Here is a 27,186-nt window from a genome sequence, read left to right on the forward strand (position 1 = left end):
TCTGATCTGAAGACATTTGACTAAAGTCGGGATCCCATTATCCAAGAAACCTTTTGAAAAGTTGGGTGATCTGAAACCAATAGGATTTGAAAGGAAAATGGAACATTTGGCAAAATTAATCTCATTTTCCAAAACCAATCTTCTAATGGTCCAAAAGCATGTCTTCGCACAGCATACCAATTCTGCTCGCAATTTTAAAAATCTGATTATCAAGTATGCTAATAATAAAGGAAAAGTTTGTACTGTACAAAAATCTTTAATAATAAAGACAGTAACAGAAAAATACTATACTTTTTCAACTTGCATCATCTTTGTTTATAACAAAAATGTTAATCTCAGCTTTCTGAACTTGAATCTTTATAAAAAAACATGATATGATACAAATGATTCAACATTAATAAATAACAAAGAACTGGATTTCAACAAAATTGTAATATACCACTAAAAAAGTTTTTTAAAAATGTGACTAGTTACCGCTAATAAATAGTTGGGTAAATTACTTAATTCCACAAACACTTCATTAAAACGTGTATGCCAGAAATTTTGTAGGTCAAAGTTTAATGAATTAACACCTACGTGTAATTGTGAAGAAACTTACGAAATAAAAAGATAACAGTCAAAATAAGACATAAAGAAATACTCATTTACAAAATCTACTCTAAACATGTTTGATATGCAAAAAGTTGATAGATATAAAACAGATGACCATTTACAACAAAATATAAGCCCTTTATTAGTTTAAGTAATGAAGATTCCCATTGTGCAAGGATAAAAGATTCCCATTGTGCAAGGATAGAAATTCAATAACATTGTCATATTGCTCTGAAATAATTTGAAAGATATCTTTAAAATTTGGACTCTTGTCAGAATTATCAAAAAAAAAATTTTGTACACAATCTGATAATTTTTTAATTTCATGAGGAATCTTCATTTACTGTACATATATATAGTTGTATGAAATTAATACACCGTACGTATATAGTGTAACATACAGATACAACTGGTCCAAACTTTTGATATACAGATGTACATTAAATAAAATTGAACAATACTGATACAGTTAAATGAATCTACAGCTGCCATTTGTTTTGTTATTTATAACTGATCATTAACTAATTAAAGAGATACTGTTCATGTTCACATAAATTCATTGAAGTGCTACTTAAAAATACATGTACCATGATCTTCAACCAATAACTTACATGGAGAACATCTGAATAACTCTATGAATTATTGATGCATATTATGAAATATGATTAAAAAGATGAATAAATAAAAAGCCTGATTAGAAATATGAAAAAAATAATCACACGGAAATGCTAGCTCTTCTATGGAGCACATGGGCATCCTATCGACTCTGCTCCCTGACATACATATAAATTATTTATATATATGTCAGAGAGCAGAGCAGATAAGATGCCCATGTGCATGGAGTACATAACATCACATCTAAAAAGTTAAATACATCTCTTAACAAAGCTCCCATTCATTTAATAAATGTGGATGCATCCAAACTTGTGATCTTGATCATCTAGCTAGACTGATTGAATTTGTTTGGATTATGTAACAAGTCACATACCAGCCCTATTAATATCAAGATTTTTCTGGAACCCCTATTGCTTTGTGTTGATTTGTATGGCTAACAGTGTGTTGACATGTTGTCCATCTTAATCATGCTCCTTCGATATTCTTCCTTTTGAAACAGCATTCCATGAACTTTGTGCTAACTCGTTCCATCATATCTATAATTATTAGACTAATGTTTTTGGCACTTTAGTGTTAATTAATCACCATTGAATTTATCATTCAGGGAAGACAACCTTCATCACTCAGTCAGGGGCACATAACCACTGTCACCTCCATTGCTCAAGAGAAGATAACTCTTCTCTCTTCAAGCTGCCTCTGTCATTTCTTGGATTTTTTAGCAGGCGTGGGTTGGGACAATGATGTTTGAGAGGTGTCTGACATCTGAGTTGCAAACTGATATATGGGAACCTTTAATAGAAAAAATTCAAACTCATACAATAAATACAATGTGCTGTACATTAAAAATGTACCAGTATCAATATACACACATTATAACATGTAAATAATTACAAGTTTTAATTTGATCAAAGGACTGCGAATGATAGCATTGTCTAGCTGCCTAACTAAAAGTCATTTTTTGAAAGTTGTCTAATTAAAGTTAATTTTTTATAATACTGTAAACATTTATGTATATTTTCATTAAATATAAATGATTTGGTCAAACAAAGCAAGATAACTTTGTATTTTGGGTTAAAATAGCTCATTTCATAATAGAAAATAACAGAAAACGGAAATGGTTTTTAAAACATCTTCTCCCCTTTCAATAACAAAATACTTCACCGGCTAGTAATTTATACATTTATATTTTGTCAAGAAATAAAATGTAGGAGAAAGGATTGTCAACTTTTCCTTTTTTGTCATTTCAAGTTTCTAAGTGAAGTAAATGGAGATAGATTTTAGAGATTTTAAGTTTTAACAGTTCATTTGAGGACAGTAGAATTCTAAGTGTGCACCAGTTTGATCATTAAAACAGTGATAAAATTTTCACCATTTCCTCCCATTTACTTGGTCCTCAAGCCCTTTGTCTGTTGGACAATAGTATAAGTTTTTTTCAAAGGTGAAGAATTTTTTTTCCCATGTTTACCTGTGAGTTGCCTGCAGCAGCTAGACTGACGGGGATAGGGATGGTGATGATCTGCTGACCGTTCTCTGACTGGGGCAATGACAAGGCTGTGGGGGTAGGCTGGAAGTTGAACATAGAGCGACTGGCATCCTGAAGGGTCGTGGGTGCATACACGATTCCCTGAGGCGTGTGGTACATCACTACTCCTGGGGTCATTGCTGCCGAGTTCTGTGAACCTACAATTAACCACCAGATTGTCAGCTACTCATGATTTTATAGGTTTAAAAAACATCTGCTCATAAAATTACATCAAATTATGAATGTGAAATTGTGAATGATTAAAGTGATTATTGAAAAGCAGTAATTTTACATAAGATGTGTTAAACTTATTGCTTGTGTATCAATCACACCCAATATATTTATAAAAGGTAAGGGAAACACGTGTTGTTATTGTTTCCGGTGTTATTTATAGTATATCGATTTCGATTGGTTTACTGACGAGTATACGGGGTTAAGTGTACTCGTGCAGAACAGGTAGTTTACCTGTGTCCAGGTATTAGGGAATCAAAGTCATTCGAGGTTTCGTTGCTTTACGTGCAACAGCCCCCCCCCCCCCCTTAACGTTTACTGTGTACATGTATCTAATGTTTTATTTTTTATATTGTAGAATGTTGATTTTGAACCAGAAGAGTAAATGAATATACTTGTAAAAATTTTGAAGTAAAATTAAGTCTGTTGCACAGACGCAGGCGAAGCAGTTCCTACATATGTGTTTGAGTTTTTAATTTATAAATAATTTATGTTCATTTGAACTGGTGAATAAGAACATAACTTGTGAAAATAGAACATGTGAGTATTGGAGGATTTACCTGTTTGAGCAGTCTGTAATCCTGCAGTGCTGACATTGGTCAGGGTGGTCATGTTATCAGAACTTGACCCTGAGGTCACCATTGACTGCTGGGAGGGGGAGTCACCACTAGCACCTGTCAATCATTAATTATATCATTGTATGCGAGACAATCTTTTTCCTATGACAAATAATACATGAATTGTGACATTACAAATAAAAAGTACTGCAGTATGGTATTTTTTATGAAGCTGGTTTATAAAGTAACTAGTAAGATTTGCACCTACTTGAGAAGGCTACGATCTGGTTGGAGTTGGGGAGCCTGTACAGGGTCTGAGTCTGAGCACCCTGTCCAATCTGTTGACCATTCTGCTGTATGGGGATCAGTGGGGCTCCTCCAACTACAAACAACAAAAACAAACGTCATGAAAACATGTATAATTGGTGAGCCATTCTCATTAAAGAGGCTAGATACCAACAAATAACCCATCAGAACCACCTGGTAACTTAAAATTTGAAGTGTTTTTTTCCACTTTAAACTATTAATATTAAGTAAATATTTTAACACTTGAATAGTCTAGTCTCCTACTATCTCTCTACAGTGATCTTCTGTTCCAGGGCATTGACATATGGTATTCTAAAAACCACCCAGCCCTCTTATATCCAGTCATCAACATGTTAGTTATTACAATTACCTTGGGGAACTAATACTGCCCCTGGTGGCAGGCCTGGGATGGTCAGATTGACATTGGACATCCCGGCCAGACTTTTGGATGTCGCGGCTGAGTTGGGTGAGGCCTGTGCGGTTGTCTGGCTCTGGGCGGTTGGCTGTTGGGGTGGGGACGAAGTACCACTGGTATTATCTGGTGAGCTTCTGTTGACAACTCCAGGCTCAGAGATGGAGACGGGCATAAACATTGGCTTCATTGTGTTGTCAACCTGTAATAATAAACCATGCACTTGTTAGTCAGAGTCAATCACTAGAGTTATCTGCCTTTAAAGTCTGTCTTCTACTTCTGTGCATTACCGTATATGCTTTCTACTTATTTCTACACAATTAAGAGAAAAGGGAAGTGAGGTTTTTATCTCAAGAGAGGCTTTACATCTAAAAACAAGTAATTTATATGTATGTCTGCAGTACTTGTCATGGCATCTAACATTGATTTTTGCAGCTCATGTCTGATAAAAAAAATTTGCTATAAATGCTGGCATTTTATGAAATTAAGAAGACCCCTCTTAAAAATTCAAACTTTTTAAATTCACCACGTAAAGTTGTGGAAAACACTTAGGTAAACAAAGTTTCCATTACAACCCCCCCCCCTCCTTTCCTTGGGAAATATTTCTGGATCCATGCATAAAATCAGTGCCTAAATTTTTTTTAATTTTACAGTGTTTTAGTTCTATCAATAACTGTTGATAATGGTAGCCATAAACATTCTTTCGGGGGAAAATGCATTGAAGTACCAGTAGAAAATATTTGGGAATTTTATATATAACTAAATGATATTTATTCTAAATTTTATAACAATTAACTGTTACTCCATAGTTTGTAGAATAAATGTTCATTTCTTTTAATAATTAGTTCCCTAAATACATTTATATTTTGTAAACAAAATGGTCTTTCCACATCATGATTTTTAATTAATTAACTGCAGTATATACAACCCTGCTTTGAAATCAATAAAATTTATACAAGTACATGCATTTCTAAATTTTTTTCTCTTTCACGTGCAACATCATATAGTTAAATTTAATACATCATTTTCCTATTCCGCAAGAACCCTTCCACAAAGTTAAACAACTTAAATTATATTCATATCAACCATGGCCAACATTCTTCCTATTTTCAAAGTACAATTGAATAATATGGACTTAATTGAATTCTTCAAATAATTCCCAGAAAAACACAGATCTCCCTGTTAAAAAACCCAATTAATACCAAATTCCTTAACCAACTCATTTCTATTTTGAGTGGCTTCGCTGCCACAAATTTGGCATGCTGCCTCTCAGAGACATATTTGCAGCATGTGCTGCTGGATGATAAAAATCACTCAGGTACAAAGCATTTATATGATATTAGCTGCCGAAATTCCAGGGATAAGCATTGCCATGGTGATAGATTCATTCCTTTTAACTTGTACGAGTGCTTGTTGCCTGATCTTGGAGTGGCTGTATATATGTATGTATATCTACACCTTATCCATCATTCCGAACAAATGTGTGTACATGTGTGACAGTAACTGGTCAGTGTGGCAGAGAGAGAGAGAGAGAGAGAGAGAGAGAGAGAGAGAGAGAGAGAGAGAGAGAGAGAGGAGAGAGATATTCCCCCTTTTATATATGATCTATCAAAAACACTGCAAACCAATTTACTGCCATAATACTAATTAATTGACCAAAATCAGGATTATTTTTAGTGCTTATTGAGGTGCCATAAAAAAGTCCTTTCATATTCTGCTCATCATTATCCTTTCTTATAATCAATATAAAGATTATACACTTTTGGAAACCTGCACAGCTGCATTATTTTCAAGAAAATCTTTTTTTAAATGAGTGATTGATTAAAAGAAGAAATGAGTTATTCTTTCATTGAAACCATTTTGGCATTACACAGAAGTGCCTGAATCTTACAGATAAGCTACAGCTACTACAGTAAGAGCCTGCATGATATAACACTCCATAAGCGCTGCAGCAACTGATCCGCCCATTCCCCAAGTTAGATTACCAGATTATATTCTCCCAAAACTTTCCCAGCAGCAGCACAGAAGCCTATTTGATATAAAACAAACAAATTTGACATATGTGAGGAAAAGCACTGTTTTATCTTTGCCTACATGGAAGGATTCCAATTAGCTGCTTGATACAGGGGTTCTCGGGTTTCACAGGATATGGGAATCCCTGGTGCCGAATTTGGCTTTGTACCTCCTGCTAAAAGTTCTGGGAATGGGTTTTCAGGCCATTGCAATATAAATAAGGGGTTTCAAAATTGTTCACTAAATTTGTGACATGTAATTGAAAAATTAATTAACAGAATCACTTTAAAACTTAAGTCATTACATTAATTAATAAATTATGAACCTATCCATCTTTTTTAAATCTCCGAAAGTTTTCATTGATACATGTATTAAAATAGCATCAACATGCATAAATGTGAGTGGAAGTGCATAAATCTAAACCAATAAACAAATAAAATATATTGCTTTTTTCTTCACATAGACAAATAAGATAAAACATGGTAATAAATTAATCCTCCATCCATGGCTACTATAAGACCCCCCACCCCCACCCCACCCTCCTCCTGCTGTGAGTGTCAGTAAAGGCAGTTCTACTAATACAAGATGCAAACAAAGAAGCAAACTGCCTTGGTCTTATCACGCTATTAGTGGCAAGAAATGCACAGAAGCTTCCAGCTGAGAGGAACACACCGCTGATATTTATGGTATTTTTCTCTGGTTCTTGATTTGGAACAGATGGTAAACACAGCATTTTCAGAGTTGAACTGTACATAGACAAAGAAATAAACTCCCAACTCTATGAATATGATTTTCCCCCTTTTCTTGTTATATGCCTAATAATACTTAAAAATGCCAAGTCAAGCTTTATAACAATTTACAATTAGGAAAATTATTTACTTTCATACTTTTTTTTTTCAAAAAACTTTTGAAAATAAAAAAAAAATTTTTATCAGATTTTAATTAAAAAGTTTTCATTAAAGAGCAAATACTCCCAAAATAAAAAATATATATATATCTTAAAAAAAAATAGACTAACATAAGACAGAACTAATTTTGTATATCTATTATGTAGGATGAAGAGTATATTCTGATAATTTTTTTACAAACTTTTGCATGTTCTTCCTCAGCGACAGCATATGACAATTCTGTTTCCTCGAATCCCGTTGGATTCATTCTTTGGTCCATGGTCATTTGTGGCTGGGAGCCGGGTGGAGGGTCTGGCGAATTTAAACATGTTTGAATCAAAGCTTTTCCACTGTCACTAGTTATCATAGGCTGAAGTTTTCGGGTTGCAAATGTGTACACATGTCCAGTTTCACTTGCCACTAATAACATCACTTGAGTGCCAGTTAAAGTTGACAGCTCATAAGCCTATCCAAATTAATTAAAATCAAATGATGAAAATTCCAAATAACAATAAAGGAGAAATCTTTAAAAAGACAAAATTAACTAAACTTTCCAAAAAATAAAAAGAAAAGTGCAAACCTTTTTCATAATTCCTGTTTTGCGCTTGCTAAAAGTTGTATATCGCCTCAATTTATTTTCAATAAATTCCATTTTAATTTTGACCCGTCCTTTGGTCTTTTTCCCGGGTTTGAGACCCTGGGGATTTGTTACCACCGAAATCTCTCCATCAGAGTCCGAATCCTCTTCCATAGTTGAGGGATCGACATTTTCCATCGTAAACGTGGGTACCCCTCCCCCAGGAGCGGTGGGGAAGGCTGGCTGGTTAATATGTGTCCCGTTCATTGTTTTCGATAAAGTAAGTCCAGTTACAAACGTATAGTATCAGCTGTTCATGAATGGAAGAATGAATCAACTGTGCCTAATTTGCTCCTCGCCATAAACGGAATACCGGGCGAATCACTACGTCAATATTAATGCGCGTAGAAATGTAGGCCAAGCTGTTTGTCGTGTTTTGGTGCGAAGCGCGCGTATATCAACTGATGAGGGACATGAAAATATAGGAGATATTGTTATCTATCATTCCAGTACAATGCTATAGACAGAGCATCTCGGTATAAAACGCGAAATAATATTTACTAGATTTAGTATAATATACAAGTTCCTTGTATGGCAATGTGGGGTTCCCATATATGGCGTCCACGGCCAAATATGGAGTGACTCAAAGTCATATATGGCAAAATGCAAATAAGCCGTGATTTTTCGCGCCAAGACATCAAACCTCTCTGAGAATTTATAAGCAAAGTAAGTTCATTTGTCTTAATTATTTGCAGACAAGTGGAAAATAAATTAAATAATGGACTAATCTCCACAGCCTTTATCTTTCTGATAAATTCAGATTATCCCTATTTAACACTTATAGTAAATTTTTAATGTATACCAACAGATGCATATGAAATCAAAAACTAAACAAAATAAACAATGTATCGTATCTATCCAATATTCGTACTTCAGTTTAAAAAACTTAATTACTTATATGTAGGTCATTTATCATATACACAAACTGGCAAGTAGGCCTACTAATCTGCTAATTCGGTACAGACGTGTTAATTAAATACATCCACATGCAAGCAATCACAGAAAGATGATAGATCGAGGATTAATTAGTGGACCATGGGTTATTTTAGACCTAAACTAAAGATATATCATGATTATCAAGTGGACAATAAAGAAGACAAAACATGCAGGTGCGCTACAGCAGTTTGTTACGAATAAACTGTTAAAAGGGATATTGATTAACAATTGAATGGCTGTTGTCATTGAAATTAATTTTCTCAGAGAAACCACTTGATCCAGCGGCCGAAATGGGAGCTTTTTCGCGATAGCGAGAATTAGTTGTGCAAAGTTCCATATTTTTATCGGGGGAGGGGGGTTCAATTCCTCAAAAGAACCTATACCTTTTAAAATTCTTGTGTAAGCCGTCTAAAAGGAGGCTAGATGGACAATAAACTACCCACCGGATCCGCATTAAAATTCTAAATATCATACTTATGGCTAAAAGATATTTGTCAATAAAGAAAAAATCCAAAAATTTAGTTTTAAAATTATTCGTGAATGAGATTAGCCTTTTTAATCTTCAGCAGCCTCATCAACTAAACTTTAGTCTAAAGATCGAGAGCTGACCATGTGTCTCACAGGAAGGGTACAGAGAAAGGTAGAAGTGGTTCGGATATGCTCTATGAACAAAATGTACATTTTTGTTATTTTTAAAAAGTAACCAAAATCGACTTTGTATTTTGTTATCTTCATATACTAGTATAAAGACGCAAGAGCCCAGTTATCGGATCGTGTTATTTATTTATTTGCATACCGTTTGATTCTATGTTTGATTCTTCAAAATTAAAAGCAACCAGCTCCGTATGTTTTTATGTTTTTAAGTGCAGTACTTTTTAATGTAAATATAATATACCGTGTTTTAAAGTGACACAAAAAACAACCCTAGATTGTATTGTTTGTTTTTATTTTAATACACAGGAACACAGATTACTTACCAATTGTCATCTAAAACAAATCGTTTGACCTGGATATACATATACCCAAGCAGAACATGCGCGGATCCAGAAAATTTTTCCAGGGGGGGGGGGGATGAGGGATAATTTTGGTTTTAATGCATGGGATCCGGGGCCTATTTTTGGGTACTATGTAAATTATAATTTGAATTTTCCAGGGGTCTGGACCCCCCCCCCCCCCCAACCATGTCACTGTCGGTGTGTTCTGAAATAGATAATTTGTCTACAAACCAACTGATCCGAGAAGATTGATCCGGGAATTCGTCCGCAAATCAAGACGTATTTTTATCACGAGAGAGACAACATCCGGTTATAAGGTAGAACCTTTTTCCTTTCTCTAAAATTAACGATTTTATTTTAATAGTATACAGTCATGTATTTAACAAGTTTTAAAGGAAAAGATATTTGTCGCGATGAAAAGACAGCATGTTTAGCCCAGTGACATATGAGCATGATGAGAAGGACAGAGAAATCGCTCAGTGCGCTTTTTACACAAAGTCAATGTGGGTTATCGCTCATACAACGTTGTGCAACGCTGTATTGTTAGGATATTCCATACAACATCATTTTGTTTTATTACATAATTCTAACAACTAGAGCCCGGTTCAAAAATTCTTTTTTCATCTTAAGAAAGTGTAATTTATTTTCATTCAACAACATTCTTTAAAAGCCGCTTGAATTTAAAAATGATACAGCATATTATGGGTAACTAGATTTACCGAAATACCCGTGATTTACAGAAATGCCCAGTGAAAACACCGAAATACCCTTCAAAAACACCAAATTGCCTCATTTGAGCACAAATATTTAACATCATAGTTTGAATCTAAGTGATTAAATGTACTTCCTCAATTTTCAGTTTGATAATGTGAGTATTTTGACATAAATAGCGATTTTTAACATGTGTAGACATTGGATTAAGAACAATAACTCTTGCATGAATTGCTTTTCACTCTAATAGAGGTGTGAAATTTTATTCCCAGAATAAAATAACTAAGAATTAAATATAACAGTTTATCAGCTTTTATTTTGTAATATCATATAATAATTTGACATGATAATACCATAAATATTCCTTTCATTCTATCTTTATTTCCTCCCATATACCCTGTTAACCTGTTAACCTTATCGGCGAGATATGGACAATTTAAAACAGGGACGAAGTCGGCACCTTATGTAGCTAATTAATATAGCACTCTCAGTTTTTTTTTACTGGAGAAAAAAATGGGAAAGGACTACATTATTGCAGCTTATGCTCTGTTTCGACATCAGCATCTGGACCTGGTTAAAGTTTTTGGAGCAGGTTTTGTATCAAAGGTTTTACTTGTCCTTACTTCACTTAACTTGCATGGATGATGCAACTATACTCTGTCCTGAGTTTTTGCTTCCACCACTTTTTGCTTGATATTTCAATAATAGTAAATACCTTTGTGCTCAAACTACGCTCATCCACTAATATGAAAAATGTCGAGATTATCTGTTTTGAAACGCCTCCTCTACCGCTTCAGGTTTCAATACACATCCCAAAATTGAAAGTCTACGGAGATTTTGCATTGCAGATCAGCCATTAATAAGCCCGGATGATAATGCTAAAAAATTGCGCGATGTATTCCGAATATATTTCGAATGGAGAAAAGATGTAAACATTTCCCATTACAAATCTCCGTAAAGAAAATTGTTTTCGTTCCTGTGAAATTTTATGAGTGAAAAGGGATATTTGTTCAATGAAGATATCTTGGATATATTCCCTTTCATCGATTTTAATTGTATTTCTTTCACAGGTATGTGTATTTTTATTAAAAATCATCAAAAATTGATGGAAGCAATAACTTGGGACAAACTATAGGTATACTTATGAACTTAACAGACTATTAATTGCTGAATCTAGGTGATAAAACGCAGATGCTGGAAGACATTAAGGGTTTAGGAGCAGTTTAACATTTTTGGAGCCAATGCTCTTTGATGGCCATATCTAAGTTATGATTAGTTTTATCTTATCCAAACTTGGAGAAATGGCGCTTTTTTGATAGGCCTACTTATGCACTTGATGGGTTTGGATGCCGAATTTGAGCCATAGGTTTTGTAGGAGCTTAAGGTTTTGGGAGCAGGTTAAGTTTCTTGGAGCAGGCATTCTTTGATGTCCATATCTAAGTTTTTATTGGTTCTATCTGAACAAAATTTGCATGGATGATGCATTTTGTGATACTGATACTCTTGCTGGGCTTGGATGCTGAATCTGAGTCATAGGTTTTGGATGCTGGAGGAGTTTAAGATTTTGGAGCAGGTAAAGGTTTTTGGAGTAGGTGCCCTTTGATGTCCATATCTAGGTTTTTATTGGTTCTATCTTAAAGCTGCTTGGTCCGATTTATTTGTTATTACAGTATCAATTTTTTTTTCCATACAAACCATTTATCTTAGAAAGTTATGGACTTTCTCCTATTAACACCAGCAGAATTAGTCTCCTTTCAAAGTTAGAAATATTCAAAGTAAATAAAAATAATTTCTCTTTGGGCAAACAAAAAACAAACCAAAATGCATCACGGGAATGTTTAGAAAAAGAAACCGTTTGGTTTCGTCCCCCGAATGATTGGGGTCATTCAACCCGCATGCTATGCATCGATTGTAAAGAAAGCAAACTTCAGAAATATTAGCGAACAAAACATACGCATGTTTATTTGTAATTTGTCTGATCATTTCGACCTTTATTCAAAGCGATGACAAAGTCGTAATACAACCATACCCGTCTCGTCATCAGAGGTGAAATTTAACATGAGGCGAAATAACGCAGTACCCTTTTATGTCGTTTGTTTTGTTAGCAAATTTTGTACGTATTTTTCTTCATTGAAATTTGGCTTAATTGACTGGGAAAATTACTGCAATGTCTATTATTATACATATACTTAGCATAACCATCGTCTAAAAACGTGCATAAAATTTGATATAAAATTGGACCAAGCAGCTTTAACAAAGCTTGGATTGATGATGCATCTTGTGATACTGAAACACTTGATGGGCTTGGATGCTGAATCTTAGCCATCGGTTTTAAGGAGCAGGTCACATGTGTAGGTAAATAATGGTCCATACTTATGTAAGTGACACTACCCCTTGCTTCCTTCAAAGGGTAGATAGGTAATTTGTAACTGATCTATTAATTTCCACAACTTGTGAAAATTACGGTATAATAAACCACTCCTTACTTAAAATATTCTGTAATTAAAACATAATATGCTTCAAAGTTTTTAAACATGAAAATCCCCACTTAATAACCACACAACTAAGTTCTGTATTGTTTAAATTAAAGTAATGTAGCATGAAATACGAATAAAATCATGAAAGACTATTCTTCCATGTTATGAATATAATCTTCCGGCTACTATAATTTTAGAACGAAAATGACCAGAACAAAAAATTTCGGATTTTTTAAAACTTTCGATCTCGAGAACTCTTAATCTCTCGAAGTTTAATCATGGTCGCCTGAAGTTCGAGTTATCGAGATTCACCTGTGTATATAAACATATTATTTGATTCCAAAGACACATCATGTTCATTTCAAGACGGCATTTAGAGATTAACCATCCACTTTCCCTTTGAACTGCTAACAGTGGAGTAAACTGGGAAACACCAAGAAAATATCTTGGGATACCCAATAATTTCTAATTATCTGTAGTTGGTGATTTTTAAAACATAGATTCACCCCCCTATGTTGTTTATAATCTTGCAGCTTGAGTCAAAATGTGCATTGAATGGTGGGTTAGATAAGTAACCCTGCTTGTCATTCTGAAAACAGTTGCAGTTTTCACCCCTAAACCATACATTCTTGTCTTTGTCAAAATACACTAAATGACTGATTGAATAAGTATACCTGCAAGGATACAACACTCAACGAAACCTGCAAGTATACAACACTCAATGAAAATTGTTCTGATATTAACCCATTTACCATATAATCTTCTTGCTGCGCATGTCAAGATGCACTGAGTATAATGTAATGTCAGGCAAATGCCCCAAGATTGCAGTACACTCAGGTGACCATTAAGGCCCATGGGCCTTCTGTTTATGGTGATCTGGTGCAATATTTGAATTATGTAAAAAGTGAATTAAATGTTTTTGAATGATTTAATTAAAAGAAGCACAGGAAGAAAATTGACCCTATGTTTTAGTTATTTTTTAATAAAAATTTATCTATAAATCAAAATTCTAATCCTTTATTCTAATCAGTTACTCTGAAAAAAAAATGAGAAAAGCCTAATAGCTAGGTTTATCAAAAGTATGTCATTCACACTAGCAGATTTCTGTGACCATGTTAAACCATAACATATAAACTGGTACAAATACCTGTACTCCTAAAATGTTAACATCTAAACATTTTTCTATATAGGTACTCGTTTTTGGAATAGGTTTTAGATGAAAATTCAAAATGTTTGACCATTCAAAGGAATTAAGAGGAGTCCATTAAAGTATAAATAATGAACACTTTTATCTTGCACTTGTCCAAGTTTGTTTATTGAAGACAGGTTAAAAGTGCGTAAATGTGTGGACTTTGGACAAGTGGTACCTGAAAATGGATTGTTCCAAGGCTATAACAATCCACACTGCAGACAGCTTGTTATCTAGTTATTATCCGGTTGACTGAACACATTGCATCTGTCCACTTTGGAAATAGCACATACAGAGTGAGTAAGTAAGTAATATAGGACAGGATGTATTATATACACTGTCAGGATGTATATGATATAAGATGATAACATGTATTTCAGACCATGTTTCATGTAAATTTTTATACACTTTGGAACTAAAATCTTTTTTTAAAGAATAATTAAAGGTATGTTAAAAAAATATATTTTGATAACAGAACTTATATTTATAATAATATAATTGAAAAAAAAATTCTGACAAAATCAGATATTTTAAACATAGCATTTGATGAATTCTGAAAATTAATATATGTCATGCTAATTAACACTCATGTTTCTTTATTATCAACTGGTCACAAAAGCATATATTCTCATAGCAAAGATTTTGTCTGATGTACATGTAATACTAGTCCTGGTAAATAGTTAAAGATGAACACCACTCAAAAATAGGCACCGTCACACAGATACCTGGTATATAAACCTTTCGATTTCGTTACACCCGATAGCACATTTGAAACTCTTGGCCGACATGTACCCGGTAGTATTCTTTTCGTAGTCTTAAATGGATTTTAATATTCATTTAATTCTTATTTTAAGTGCATATTATGTTTGTAAATAATGCATTGACCAGTTTATTTGATGTTAGTACTCTCCAGGTTTGAGAAAAGTGCAAAAATGTAATAATTTCATCGTGACTGAGTAACACAGTGAGGCAAGATGTACATTAATTCACTCAGGTGAGACCTCTACAGCGAAATACTTTATAAAACTGTTGAAAGGCCTGTGGCTTATATTAGGGTTTTAGGGAAAGTGGTGCTGAAGGAGAAATATGGTGGACAGTGCCTATTTACGAGCAATGTTCAGCTTTAATGGACAATAATGATATAATACCGTATGTAATCTTTTGTATGAAAGGATATATATTTAGTTTGATGTGAATAAATCTAGTTTATATATCATGAAATGACTTAATTAATTTAGCTTTGTTCAATAAATTGATTATTTTATTTTCTATTCACATTGATTCAACTTTTATGAACATTGTATTTATTCCTGGTAATTAAATGGTAATCTTATGAGATAAATTTACATCGGGTGGCCTGAGGTATGATAATACAATTTATTTTTGTACTGGAAAGTACATGTGTAGTGTTGTGTGCATGTATAAGATAGTTTGTATGCATGCTAATTGATGCACAGTTATTCATAAAAATAAGTACATTTATTATTTATAATAGCTGAATAGTACATTGCTTGGTAACTCCTATTTATCTTCAACTCTCTGTCAACAGAATGGGTGTTAGAGTAAGACATTCCATAAGACAACTGTGGCCATTTAGTCAAGGGGCCATAACTCTGTCAAGACATGAATCTGTACAACAAGCACCAAGAAGATGGAAGTCTGTGATAGAATCTGTACAAAGGCAGAAAGAAATGATACAAACCAATGGTATTCTTTCCTCTATTTTGTAAGGAAAAAGTTTATAACATATAGTATTTAGAATTTTATTTGTTCTATTGTCATTATTGTGAGTCTCATGATAAATGATGAGAGAGAGAGAGAGAGAGAGAGAGAGAGAGAGAGAAAGAGAGAGAGAGAGAGAGAGGGTGTTTTAAGGTAAGCTCTGTGGCTACAGGGAGATAACTCAGACTTTCATTATTTCTAAATTCATAAATGGTTGATCAAAGATTGATGCGTGTATGCATTAATGCAATTACCATAATGAGAATTTTTTATGTAATTGTGAAGGACCCACTCAAAATATTGTGTGAATTATTTAACATAAGAGAGATAATTATGCAGTGAGTTGGCCCAAAACGTATGCGAGCAGAGGTTTTCCAATAAAATAAATTCAAGATACGATATGTCAAATTGATTTCATATAATTTAAAAGTAATAATTTCATTAAGTAAATTGTTTAAAGCTTTAAATAAATGAATGCTAGTGTTTGATTTTTTCAGGAAGTGCTAATTATTGGAGAGGATATTGTACACAATCAACTTCCTGTGTAACGGTAAAAATTGACATTTCTCTTTGGCTTTTGATTTCATAGAAGAAAATATTGTTAGTAATACCTTTATTAAAAATATCTCAAAACGTCGTTGCAATATCTTTTCATTTTTCTATTTTAGTAGTTTTATTATTGCATTGAATGAATTTTTTTCTTGACGTCGTTCACGTTGTTGTGTTAATAACTGTTGTCAGGTGAACAGACAACTTGAATAATGCGCATTAGTGCATTATTATAATTTGTCTGCTCACCTGACATTAACGTCGTCAAAATCTTTTATTTTTCATCTTAAGAAAAGATATCTGTTATTTTATTGGTAGAAAATACTGGTATATTGTATCCAACCTATATTGACTTCATATTTCGTTCTTTGAAAGGTCAATTTCTAGAACAAGGTCATTGTTAGGTTAAATTTTATTCCATTGGACATTACAAAAAGATTTCAAACTTTTTTGGGACAAAGTTAATATAACAATGAGTTGCAAATGCATGTATTTTTTAATACTTTTAGAATAGGAAATTGAAAGTTGTTACAAGTGAAGATGCCCGCCAGGTGACAATTGTTTGGAAAGATGGCGTAGAGTCCATGTAAGTATATGTGTACTGGTACTAGAAATATTAAATCAATGAATTTCTTTACAATACTGTTGATTCCTTATTATATATTGATAAATGCGAGGAATTATTATCTGTGTATAATCATGTGAATTAAGCTGCCCTTGCAGATTTTAAAATTGCACCACTACTTTTCAAACAGTTTGAACTCTATGAAATGATAACAAAAATGGTGCTCCCGATTTTATATTCTCATGATTGGATTCAAATTAACAGCACAATTAAGTTCTCGCATAAAATAAGGAATTTATATATATAGTATTCTGAAACTAATTTAAGAAAAATAATGCCCACAAATATCAATAAATTAAACCACATTACCTTAAAGGCCATTCATCTAAAAGATGCTAGGTTATGTGAGCTAGTACAGAAAAATCTAGCTTTGGTGAACTATTGTAAGGAAAAAACCCTAGTTTACATCACAGACCAGATGAAAATTCAAATGTTTTGTAAATTTAGTAAAGTGTAAAAAGAATCCAAATGTTTTGTAAACTTAGTAAATTGTGTTATTTTTGCATTAGATTTCACAGCATTTGGATGAGAAACAACTGTCATTGTTCTGAATGCAAGCAGGATCATTCGGGTCAAAAGTTAATCAATGTTGGCAAGATCAAATTCAACACAACTGTGAGGAAAGCCTCAGACACCGGTACAGTCTATTCAAAACTTCAAAGACATCAATGGAATATATACTATAAGAATGAATTTGGCCCCAATAATTCACCATTTTAAAAGGTGTTTCAGGTATATAGATAGGTTTTTAATTTAGTAGTAACCAAACCAAACTTTATTAATTTCAAATGATTTATAAACAAGTTCTACAACTTTAATCAAGATCTTTCATTGGCACGGATGTTAGAGCTGTGGTGGATTTACCCTATGAGGCTTACCGGTATATAAGATTGAAGATGGGCATTTTCGGTTCTTCTCTTATATGTACTATAGTCCTTTAATAGATGAAATAAGAATATTGTGTATGTATGTATTTGATATCAGTGGGTTTTTTTTGGTTTTCTTGTTTTACATGCATGTGCCGTAGTACATTAATCATATTTTTAATTCTCCCTTATGTTTCATTTTCAGATGATGGTAAGCTGATCATCCAATGGTCGGATGGACATGATGGCGTTATTCCTCTGGACTTTCTGTATGAACACACCTACTCAGACCTGACCAATGACTTTAGGCCTTCCTCCATATTTGATCAACCAAAGAAATACCCTACATTAGAATTTTCCCAAGTTTCCTCAGGAAAACAAGGAGTTCTACAGTAAGAGATCTTCCTAGCATCATCACATTTCAGTCAAATTACAGAGAGGATGGATGAATAAATGGGTCAGTGGATGGATGGATGGATAAAAAGAATTTGGCCAATCATACTTACATTTTAATATATTTTCAGTCTGCTCCTTTGTAGGGGTGATGAATTTTGTGATTTCAGTACATTCATGATTTAAAGTAATTTTGGAATTTGTTTTTAATGTTTTGATACAAGTACATGTATGTACATATAGAAATGGACTGATTTGAAAATAATTATTGTATTACATTTTGTAAAACTGAAAAAAAAACCCTGAACAAATGATCATGTCTTCATAAGGATAAATAGATTTGAATACTTTCTATCATTTATAAGAGTAAAAATACATAATCATAATTACAGGTGGCTGAGAGATCTTAATGAGTTTGGGTTTTGTGTGCTGAAAAACGTGCCCCAAGAAGATGGAATGGTTCAAAAGGTCATGAGTTATTTCAAAATTTAGCAAATGGGCATATTAGCTTTGAGATACATGAAAAGTAGGAATTTTGATTTATTTAAGTAAACGTTAGGAGAGTATGAGATATTTGAACTGTCAAATTTTTGCAGGCGGCTGAGCTCATTGCACCAGTTCAACAAACAATATATGGCGTTGTAAGTACTCAACATGGCATATTGTATGAATGTGGAATAACATGTGAAATAATGTAAAAATATTCTGTGGATGAATCATATTCATATGATAGTTGTATCAAAATGTCTTTCCTTTCTTTGGCTGTGCAGCAGTTTGATGTTGTCAGTACCCCCAGTCCCATCAATGTGGCCTACTCCCCCGTGGGCCTTGATTTTCACATGGATCTCATTTACTATGAATCTGCCCCTGGACTGCAGCTTTTGCACTGTTTGAAGTAAGTCTTGGATTTAAACACAGTGTATACTTATATCAAGAATTTAGACTTCCAACTTAACATCTCCCCCCCCCCCCCCCCAAAAAAAAAAAAACCTCTAAAAATTCATCTAAAATTTCCATATACACTGTGGGTTTTTGTAGATTTAATTAAAATCACAGTTTTAAGGATAAGTAAATTCGTAGACAGTAAATTGCCCTTTGATGAACATCTGATTTTGTCAGCAAATACTGATCAAACCAGAGTATATTTGGTTAAAATGTTAAACAAATATGCATTAAGGAACTAAATGACGCAATTCAACAGTTTTAATGTCTTTGAACCAGTTTTAAGATTTTAGATTGCTCAAATTATGAGTTGGTCAAATTATATATTTACAAAATATAAACAATTATAATAAATCTGGACAGATCCCTATAGTCAGTCAAACTTTGTTACCTCAAATTAGATGGGACTGTTTAAAAACTTCAAGATATCCAAGTATCCAAGGGTAAAATACTTAAAAAAAGTAATTGGTTGGGACTTACAAATTACTTTGACATATCCATTGTATTGGAGATATCACTGCTTGAGATATCAATGTGCAACCAAAGTTTACATTTCTTCTGTTCATACTGTATAGTTATAGAATTTCATTTATTCTGGAGTCTCCCTCTTTAACATGAATGTACATTCCAGTTCAATGTATTAACATGCAGTAGCTATTTTTTTTTTCATATTTGGTGTTGATCTTCTATTTTGAATCAATAATGATGGTTGTTATTTACAGTATAGCTTTTAACTACAGTATAACTTGATTTAGGTTTGATGAGTGTGTTGAAGGAGGGGAGAGCACCCTGTTAGATCTCTTTTATGTAGCAGAGGTGTTCAGAAAATCCAATCCACAGGAATTTCATGTTCTCACTCAAATACCAACCACATTCCAGAAAATCCACTACCAAAGGTCAGTTTGGGGTAATATAAAACGTTAGAAACTTTTTTGATATTGATAAGGTAATTAAAATTTGAAACAAGTTGATTGATGGTGTAAGTAGCTGAGTTATGGGCCTTGTCAGTTAAAGAAAAAATAATTGCTCATGTATTGTTTTATTCATAATTATTTACTTATATGAAAGAGGAAAAAATTCTGACACATCTGAAGGATTTGTAAGATGTGGTTGTGTTTTTCATGCTGTACATGGATTTGTCTCAAGAGAAACCTTTCTGTTTTATTTTCACACAGGGATAATCCAGTTCACATGATATATCAGAAGCCAATTATTTCCCTTAATCATAGGAAAGAGGTACCGGTTTATGTACTACTGTAAATTTCTTATTTTACACAAGTACTTAATTTAGCAATTCGGCCATTTTGTATCAAATCGCGAGAATATAAATCCACAATCACCATTTTTTGTTGCTATAATTTCCTAGAGTTCAAAACTATCTGGAAAATAAAAGCGAGACTTAAAAATTTGTGAGGGATGCCTCCTGCGATTTTACGGAAAATAATTCCTCATGTTTATTTAGGAATCTTGAGTTGGGAAATGTTTATGTACATGTATATAAATCAAATCATGTAAATTAAACATGACATTGAATCTGATACCTGTATTTTTAGGTCACCTGAGTCACTCAGGTGACCTATTGCAATTGGTCTTCGTCCGTCGTCGTGCGTTGTGCGTCTGTGCGTCGTGCGTCGTGCGTCGTGCGTTAACAATTTTACATTTTTAACTTCTTCTTGAAAACTACCTGGCCAATCGTTACCATTTTTGGTGTAAAGCATCTCTATGGTAAGTAGAATCTAAATTGTGAAATTCATGGCTCTACCACCCCTGAGGTGCTACGGGCGGGGCCAAATATGCAAAAAAAGCCAAATTTTCAAAAATCTTCTTCTCTACTCCCACGCATGTGAGGAAAAAACTAAATGCATGGTTATGTTGTCCATGAAGCCCTCTACCAAAATTGTGAAATTTATGGCCCCTGGGTCAGGGGTTCTGGCTCTAGGGTGGGGCCAATGTGGCCATATAGTAAAAATGTATTTAATCTTAGAAAATCTTCTTCTCTACTACCATATACATTTGTCAAAAACTAAATGCATGATTATGATGTCCATGAAGTCCTCAACCTAAATTGTGAAATTCATGACCCCTGGGTCAGGGGTTCAGGCTCTAGGGTGGGGCCAATGTGGCCATATAGTAAAAATGTATTTAATCTTAGAAAATCTTCTTCTCTATTATCATATATATTTGTCAACAACTAAATGCATGATTATGATGTCCATGAAGCCCTCAACCTAAATTGTGAAATTCATGACCCCTGGGTCAGGGGTTCAGGCTCTAGGGTGGGGCCAATGTGGCCATATAGTAAAAATGTATTTAATCTTAGAAAATCTTCTTCTCTACCCCCATATATATTTGTTAAAAACTAAATGCATGATTATGATGTCCATGAAGCCCTCTACCAAAATTGTGAAATTCATGACCCCTGGGTCAGGGGTTCAGGCTCTAGGGTGAGGCCAATATGGCCAAATAGTACAAATGTATTAAATCTTAGAAAATCTTCTTCTCTACCCCCATATATATTTGTTAAAAATTAAATGCATTGTTATGATGTCCATGAGGGCCTCTACCAAAATTGTGAAATTCATGACCCCTGGGTCAGGGGTTCAGGCTCTAGGGTGGGGCCAATATGGCCATATAGTAAAAAAATTTTAAATCTTAAAAAATCTTCTTCTCTACTCCCACACATGTGAGCAAAAAACTGAATACATGGTTATGATGTCCATGAGGGCCTCTACTAAAATTGTGAAATTCATGACCCCTTTGTTAGGTGTTCAGGCTCTAGGGTTGGGCCAATATGGCCATATAGTAAAAATGTTTTAAATCTTAAAAAATCTTCTCTACTCCCACACATGTGGGCAAAAAAATGAATACATGGTTATGATATCCACAATCTCCTTGACTTAAATTGTGAAATTCATGGCCCCTGAGTCAGGGGTTCAAAACATGAAGGGGGGGGGGCAATATGGCAATATAGTGTTAATGCATATAATGTTTAAACATTTTCTTCTCTATTCTCACACATCTGTATAAAAAAAACTGACTAATAATTATGTTTACCAGGAAGTCCTCTACTGAAATTTTAATTTTCATGTCCCCTCAAGGATGGGTTTTGACTCTAGGGCAGGGCCAAAATGGATGTATTTTCTTTACTCCCACACACCTGAAAGGAAAACTGAATTCATGATTTTGTAGACCAGATCTTTTAGTTTTTCACCAAAATAATAGGTTTCACAGTTCTTTTTGAAACGTGGTCGTCATTACAAATTTATAATTTTTCTACTCCAGTATGAAACCTAATTAATTAGATGCATATATGAGACTCCATGACAAGTTTGTGTATGGGATATATGCTACTCAGGTGACCGTTAAGGCCAATTGGCCTCTTGTTAGATATAATCCTCTATAAATTGAATTAAATCAGCAAACAAATTTAAATATAATATACTATCAAACTGTGCATTGTTTACCGCCTAATGGTACATTATTAAATGGTGTTCTTATTGTAGATTACAAGCATAAGTTGGGCACCATCATTTGAAGGCCCCTTGTCTGTACGACCAGTAAGTGTTTTCAAACATGCATTGTGTATTTCATGATATGTAAATATCATTACGATTGATATATTTTGTTCTTTAACCTAGTGTATACTATATTTTCTTGATTAATTCTTCCATGATGATATTTTTTTAGGAGGATGTCGAACCATACTACAAAGCATATCATATTTTTGCTGAGGCAATAAAAAATTCAGCCGCAAAGGTGAACTCTATATATATATATTCATAAATAGGGCACATAAACATTTACTGTACGTGGACTGACCAGTTCATACCAGGATTTTTTTTTTATGTAACCTATCTGCAATTTAAGAAACCATTATTCCATAGATTGTTCAACCTTTTTTTTTTTCAAAAAGCCCATTTGAAAAGCTTCATATCTGATATTAATGTTTATGAATATATTTATGAATAAATAGTTTGAACTACTACCGACAAAATTGTTGTTTATAGCTTTGTATAAGTATTTTTTTGCAAATAAGCCTAAATGTTGCCTAAATAACAATAAGTAGATTGTAAAAATGTGCATATTTCACTCAAAGTATATTTGGGATTTTTGCAGCTGGAATTCAAAATGGTGCCAGGTGATTTACTTTCCTTCAACAACAGGAGAGTTCTTCATGGCAGAAATGCATTTACACTCAATGGAGGAATTAGACACTTACAGGTACAGAACAAATTAACAGAGTAATATGTTTGGTGAAATGGCCCGCAGATAAATACATGTATTGGTAGGAAATGGCTGTATGTCCTATGGAAGAGGATTATAACAAATATTTTGAATTTTTTCTAGCAATCGTGCTGTGACCTTGCTTAAACTTTGTTTTTCAGGGATGCTATGTAAACATTGATGAATATAAGAGCAAGCTTTGTTACCTGTCTAACCACCTGAATGACAAACGACCGATCAAGCATGTTGGGAATCAGTGCTGGATGTGAATACTATGTGCAAATCTATAGGGGGGTCAGGGACTTCCCCTGGAAAATTCAAACTTCTTAAATTTACATAGTTAGGTTACTCAAAATAGGCATAATACCACCCTGCATGTATTTGGAGGGAGTTATGCCCCTTTTGATCTTAGAAGATTTTCTTCTGTTAGTACTATTGTTGGTGCAATCTCAACTGAAACTGGTCAAAAGAACTTCATAAAACTTTATATTTAATTAGGACATTCTCTTTACATGTGAATTTTTGTAGGAAATTCTGATTCCTTTTTTGGGGAGAGGGAATATGTCCTATTTTTATGTGATTATTTATTTTTTAAGCATGCATCACCATTCAAAATGTGTTGGATTGAATTTCAATGGAATGAAACTAAATGGGCCAAACTTTCCATGATGGCAAAATCTACAGTACTGTCATTTTTAGCTCACCTGAATTAAAGGCTCAAGTGAGCTTTTCTGATCAAAATATGTATGTCATCTTTTTGTTGTAAACTTTTCATATTGTCATCTTCTTCTCCAAACCTCTGAGCCAATTTCAACCAAATTTGGGTGAAGGGAATTTCAAATTTTATTTTTCAGATGAAAGGCTACACCCTCTTTAATGGGAAGATAATTTAGAAATATTAAAAATTTTTGGTACTGGTATTTTTCAAAAATTTTCTAGAAAAAACATTTGGCCATAAACTCTGAAACTTGTATGGAAGAACCGTCAGGTAGCGTAGAAAATCAGGATCCACGTGGGTAGGGAAGGTGCACAGTGTGTGTTTTTTTTTTGGGGGGGGGGGGTAAATTATTGCATAGGAATACAATGTATATAGAGAAAAATCTTGTTCTTAAAAAACTTTTTTGCTAGAAAATCTGTAACTTTTGTTAAAACATCCTCAGGTAGTGCAGATTCAAGTTTGATTAAATTGTGATCCCTGAGGGTAGGGTTTGGCCACAATTGGGGGTGGGGAGGGTATTTTTATGTAGGGAAAAATAGGGAGAAATCTTTAAAAATCTCATTGTCAAAATTTTTTTATTTGATACTCTAAAGATGGCCTCAAGTTTTTCATATCAGTTAATGTTGCTCATGTGACTGATGTGGCCCCTGGGCCTCTTGTTTGTTTTTGAGTGCTATTATTTTGTTCATTGATTATATTGCCTTGTACAGTAATACATAGTTACTGTGTTAACACTGGTACATGTAATAAGTATTTAATGGTTTTAATACTTTGATTCGGTTTAGTTTATGTGTGGGTGTGACACCTAGTACAATGTTTGGTTATCTATACAAGGAATAGTTTTTTGTTTTTTTTTTATACAAGGTATAGTTGATATATTTAAACCTTATAGATGCTTTACCTCTACATAGCTAACTAGTCCAAACTGTTAAAAGGTAACATTTTGTATTTTAGTACAATTTTATATTTGTTGGTCTCAGCTTTTGTATTAATACTGTTAGCTAATTAAGCGTTAGCTGCTGCTTTTGTGCTTTGTCAAAATAAAATTTATTTTGAATTATCTATTTGTTCAGATATTTGTACATTAATATGTTAAATTATCATTTTGTGGTCTAAAATTGAGTCACCATCCATATGTAGTGAGGAATCTTGATTTTGCTGATACACACAAACCCAACACTTTCCACCGACCCACTTCTTTATAATTTGATACAGCTTGTACCAGATTTAAGGAGAGTATGTAGTATGTAGTATGCACATGACTTACGAGTTGAAAGAGGTAGATATGAATTTACAAAAAATAATACTGGTCAAAGAATTCCTTTAGAAAGAAACAAAAGGACATGTTTATTATGTAACCAAAATTGTGTAGAAGATGAAAGTCACTTTCTTACTCAATGTCCATTATATAAAGAAGAAAGAAATTCATTTTTCCATTATGTCTCAATACTCAACAAAAACTTTATACTTTTAACAAAGAAAGACAAATTTATCTGGTTAATGTCGAATGAAGACAAAATAATAATTACAAAGTTAAGTGAATTTCTGATCAATGCTTTCCAAAAAAGACAGAATACTTTGAGATCTAAATGTCCGGTGAATTACTTATACAAATCATGATACTATCTTTATATTTGTATAAATTACCTTTATGACTATATATTATATGCACACTGTTCATATGTTTTGACATACTGATGTACATTTGCCCGGCTGTTACAAGTTCATGTATGTGTATGGACTATTTTTATATGTTGAATCTATTATTTAGGCATTTCTATCTAATATCTGTAATCTTGTATGCCCTCTGGGCCCAAAATTGGAAATTGGAAATAAAGTGTAGTATGTTTTTGTGAGTGCTGAATTTGGGCATAATCATTAAATGTGTTCAGACTTGATTTCAAGGTCATATCAAAAGGTCAAAGGTCAAAATGATGACACAGTACACACTATTTTTTGCCATCTGAAGCTTGGCACTCTTATGTATACCTGATACTATATGTTCTGCCCCTTAAGCTCACCTGTCAGTTCCAATTGTCATCAGATGGTCTCCACTGTTCATTAGATGTTTCAACTTGGACCATGACATCCTCCAGTTTGTGGGTCAGAAGTGATGGCCAATCCACTACTTGATGAATTCTGACTTACAGCAAAGATCATTTCTACAGTGCCATATCTACCAGGATGACCTCTGCTGCCTTTCTTTGTCTTCACATTGCATTCTGTCTCTGATATTCCTAGTCATGCCAGCAGCTTCCACACTAATTGCACTACAAATGACTTCTATTGGAAATAGCCAAGCACACTTTCCTATTCCTGCAGTCTGCTATAAGGTCTGCATACTTAAGGCTTTTACTCCCAATTTTCTTCCAATGGTACTGTCAGCATCTTTGATTGTTGGGACATTAACACTCTAGTCGTTGGTTAGTTTCCATGATGTAAGAAAAAACTAACTTTTCATCTAGATCTAACCTGAGCTCTCAGTCATACCATCTATCCAGATGATGTCCGGCTTGAAGCTCATGTGTCAGCTGTTCCTTCATCATGTTTCACTAACTGTACCTTCGTCTGATGGTCGTTTCCTTCTCCTCTCCACCACCAGCATATCAATTAACTCCCATAGGTCTTTGTCATTTCACCTATATTTCCTCTCACTCAGAGCTAATTAACATATGCCATGGTCCCTCTCCTTCCACAAAGCTTACAGTTTGGGTCTTTGCTTAGTCCACACTTGGTCCAAAAATTTGACAGAGATGGGAGTGTACCATACACAGATCTCACAAGAAATGATACTCTAACCTTGTCTTTCCTTCACAGTCCTTCCCTTATTAATTTCCGCCCTGGTAAGACTCACTTTACCTTGGCCCCCTGTTCTCCAAGTTCTGTTGCTCTTGTTTTCCGTTGATCTTCCCCTATGTGCCAAACTTCAGCTTGAAACATATAAGTACACCTCTCTTCTGCTGCTGCCTTTAACCATGCACAGCTGGATATGTGCTTGTGTTTCCAATATGGTGTCATCTACAAATTATCAATTTTCACCTCAATCAAATATTTTGAAACCTAAATTA

General features: G+C 33.8%; 2 protein-coding genes across 8 annotated transcripts; one reads left to right on the top strand and one right to left on the bottom strand.

The window, feature by feature from the left end:
• Positions 1-272: 272 nt before the first annotated feature.
• Positions 273-8,357, bottom strand: LOC105341352 (serum response factor). The gene is made up of 7 exons (XM_034467726.2): positions 7,715-8,357; positions 7,337-7,600; positions 4,193-4,436; positions 3,785-3,898; positions 3,520-3,633; positions 2,672-2,886; positions 273-1,995 (listed from the first exon to the last, which is right to left on the bottom strand). Exons 1-7 carry the CDS (start codon positions 7,976-7,978, stop codon positions 1,906-1,908), a joined length of 1,305 nt encoding a protein of 434 aa, XP_034323617.2. The 5' UTR covers positions 7,979-8,357; the 3' UTR covers positions 273-1,905.
• A 1,540-nt stretch (positions 8,358-9,897) lies between these two features.
• LOC105341351 (gamma-butyrobetaine dioxygenase) lies at positions 9,898-25,178 on the top strand. 7 transcript variants are annotated; one of them, XM_034467721.2, is made up of 16 exons: positions 9,898-10,019; positions 14,213-14,383; positions 15,629-15,786; positions 16,299-16,351; positions 16,860-16,936; positions 17,485-17,612; positions 18,047-18,233; positions 18,627-18,702; positions 18,831-18,875; positions 19,005-19,129; positions 19,932-20,072; positions 20,352-20,412; positions 22,680-22,733; positions 22,864-22,932; positions 23,293-23,397; positions 23,562-25,178. In XM_034467721.2, the coding sequence occupies exons 3-16, from the start codon at positions 15,630-15,632 to the stop codon at positions 23,667-23,669; spliced, it is 1,386 nt and encodes a 461-aa protein (XP_034323612.2). In that variant the 5' UTR covers positions 9,898-10,019; positions 14,213-14,383; position 15,629; the 3' UTR covers positions 23,670-25,178. The 7 variants fall into 7 exon arrangements, with proteins under 7 accessions (XP_034323612.2, XP_034323614.2, XP_065943442.1 ...); XM_034467723.2 differs by having other exon boundaries at positions 9,962-10,019; positions 14,217-14,383; XM_066087370.1 differs by lacking the exon at positions 9,898-10,019 and adding an exon at positions 11,797-12,768.
• Positions 25,179-27,186: the final 2,008 nt, after the last annotated feature.

Source organism: Magallana gigas, chromosome 6, assembly GCF_963853765.1.
Source record: "Magallana gigas chromosome 6, xbMagGiga1.1, whole genome shotgun sequence".
NCBI lineage: Eukaryota > Metazoa > Mollusca > Bivalvia > Ostreida > Ostreidae > Magallana > Magallana gigas.

Bases quoted from the DNA above. Each gene is read 5' to 3' on its own strand.
- LOC105341352 (XM_034467726.2), bottom strand. From the start codon at position 7,978: ATGAACGGGACACATATTAACCAGCCAGCCTTCCCCACCGCTCCTGGG. The intron at 7,601-7,714 runs GTTTGCACTTTT...TAATTTGGATAG, and splicing joins AAACAGGAATTATGAAAAAG to GCTTATGAGCTGTCAACTTT. The intron at 2,887-3,519 runs GTAAATCCTCCA...GGTTAATTGTAG, and splicing joins ATTACAGACTGCTCAAACAG to GTTCACAGAACTCGGCAGCA.
- LOC105341351 (XM_011447848.4), top strand. From the start codon at position 15,054: ATGTACATTAATTCACTCAG. The intron at 19,130-19,931 runs GTAAGTCTTGGA...AACTTGATTTAG, and splicing joins CAGCTTTTGCACTGTTTGAA to GTTTGATGAGTGTGTTGAAG. The intron at 20,413-22,679 runs GTACCGGTTTAT...TTCTTATTGTAG, and splicing joins CCCTTAATCATAGGAAAGAG to ATTACAAGCATAAGTTGGGC.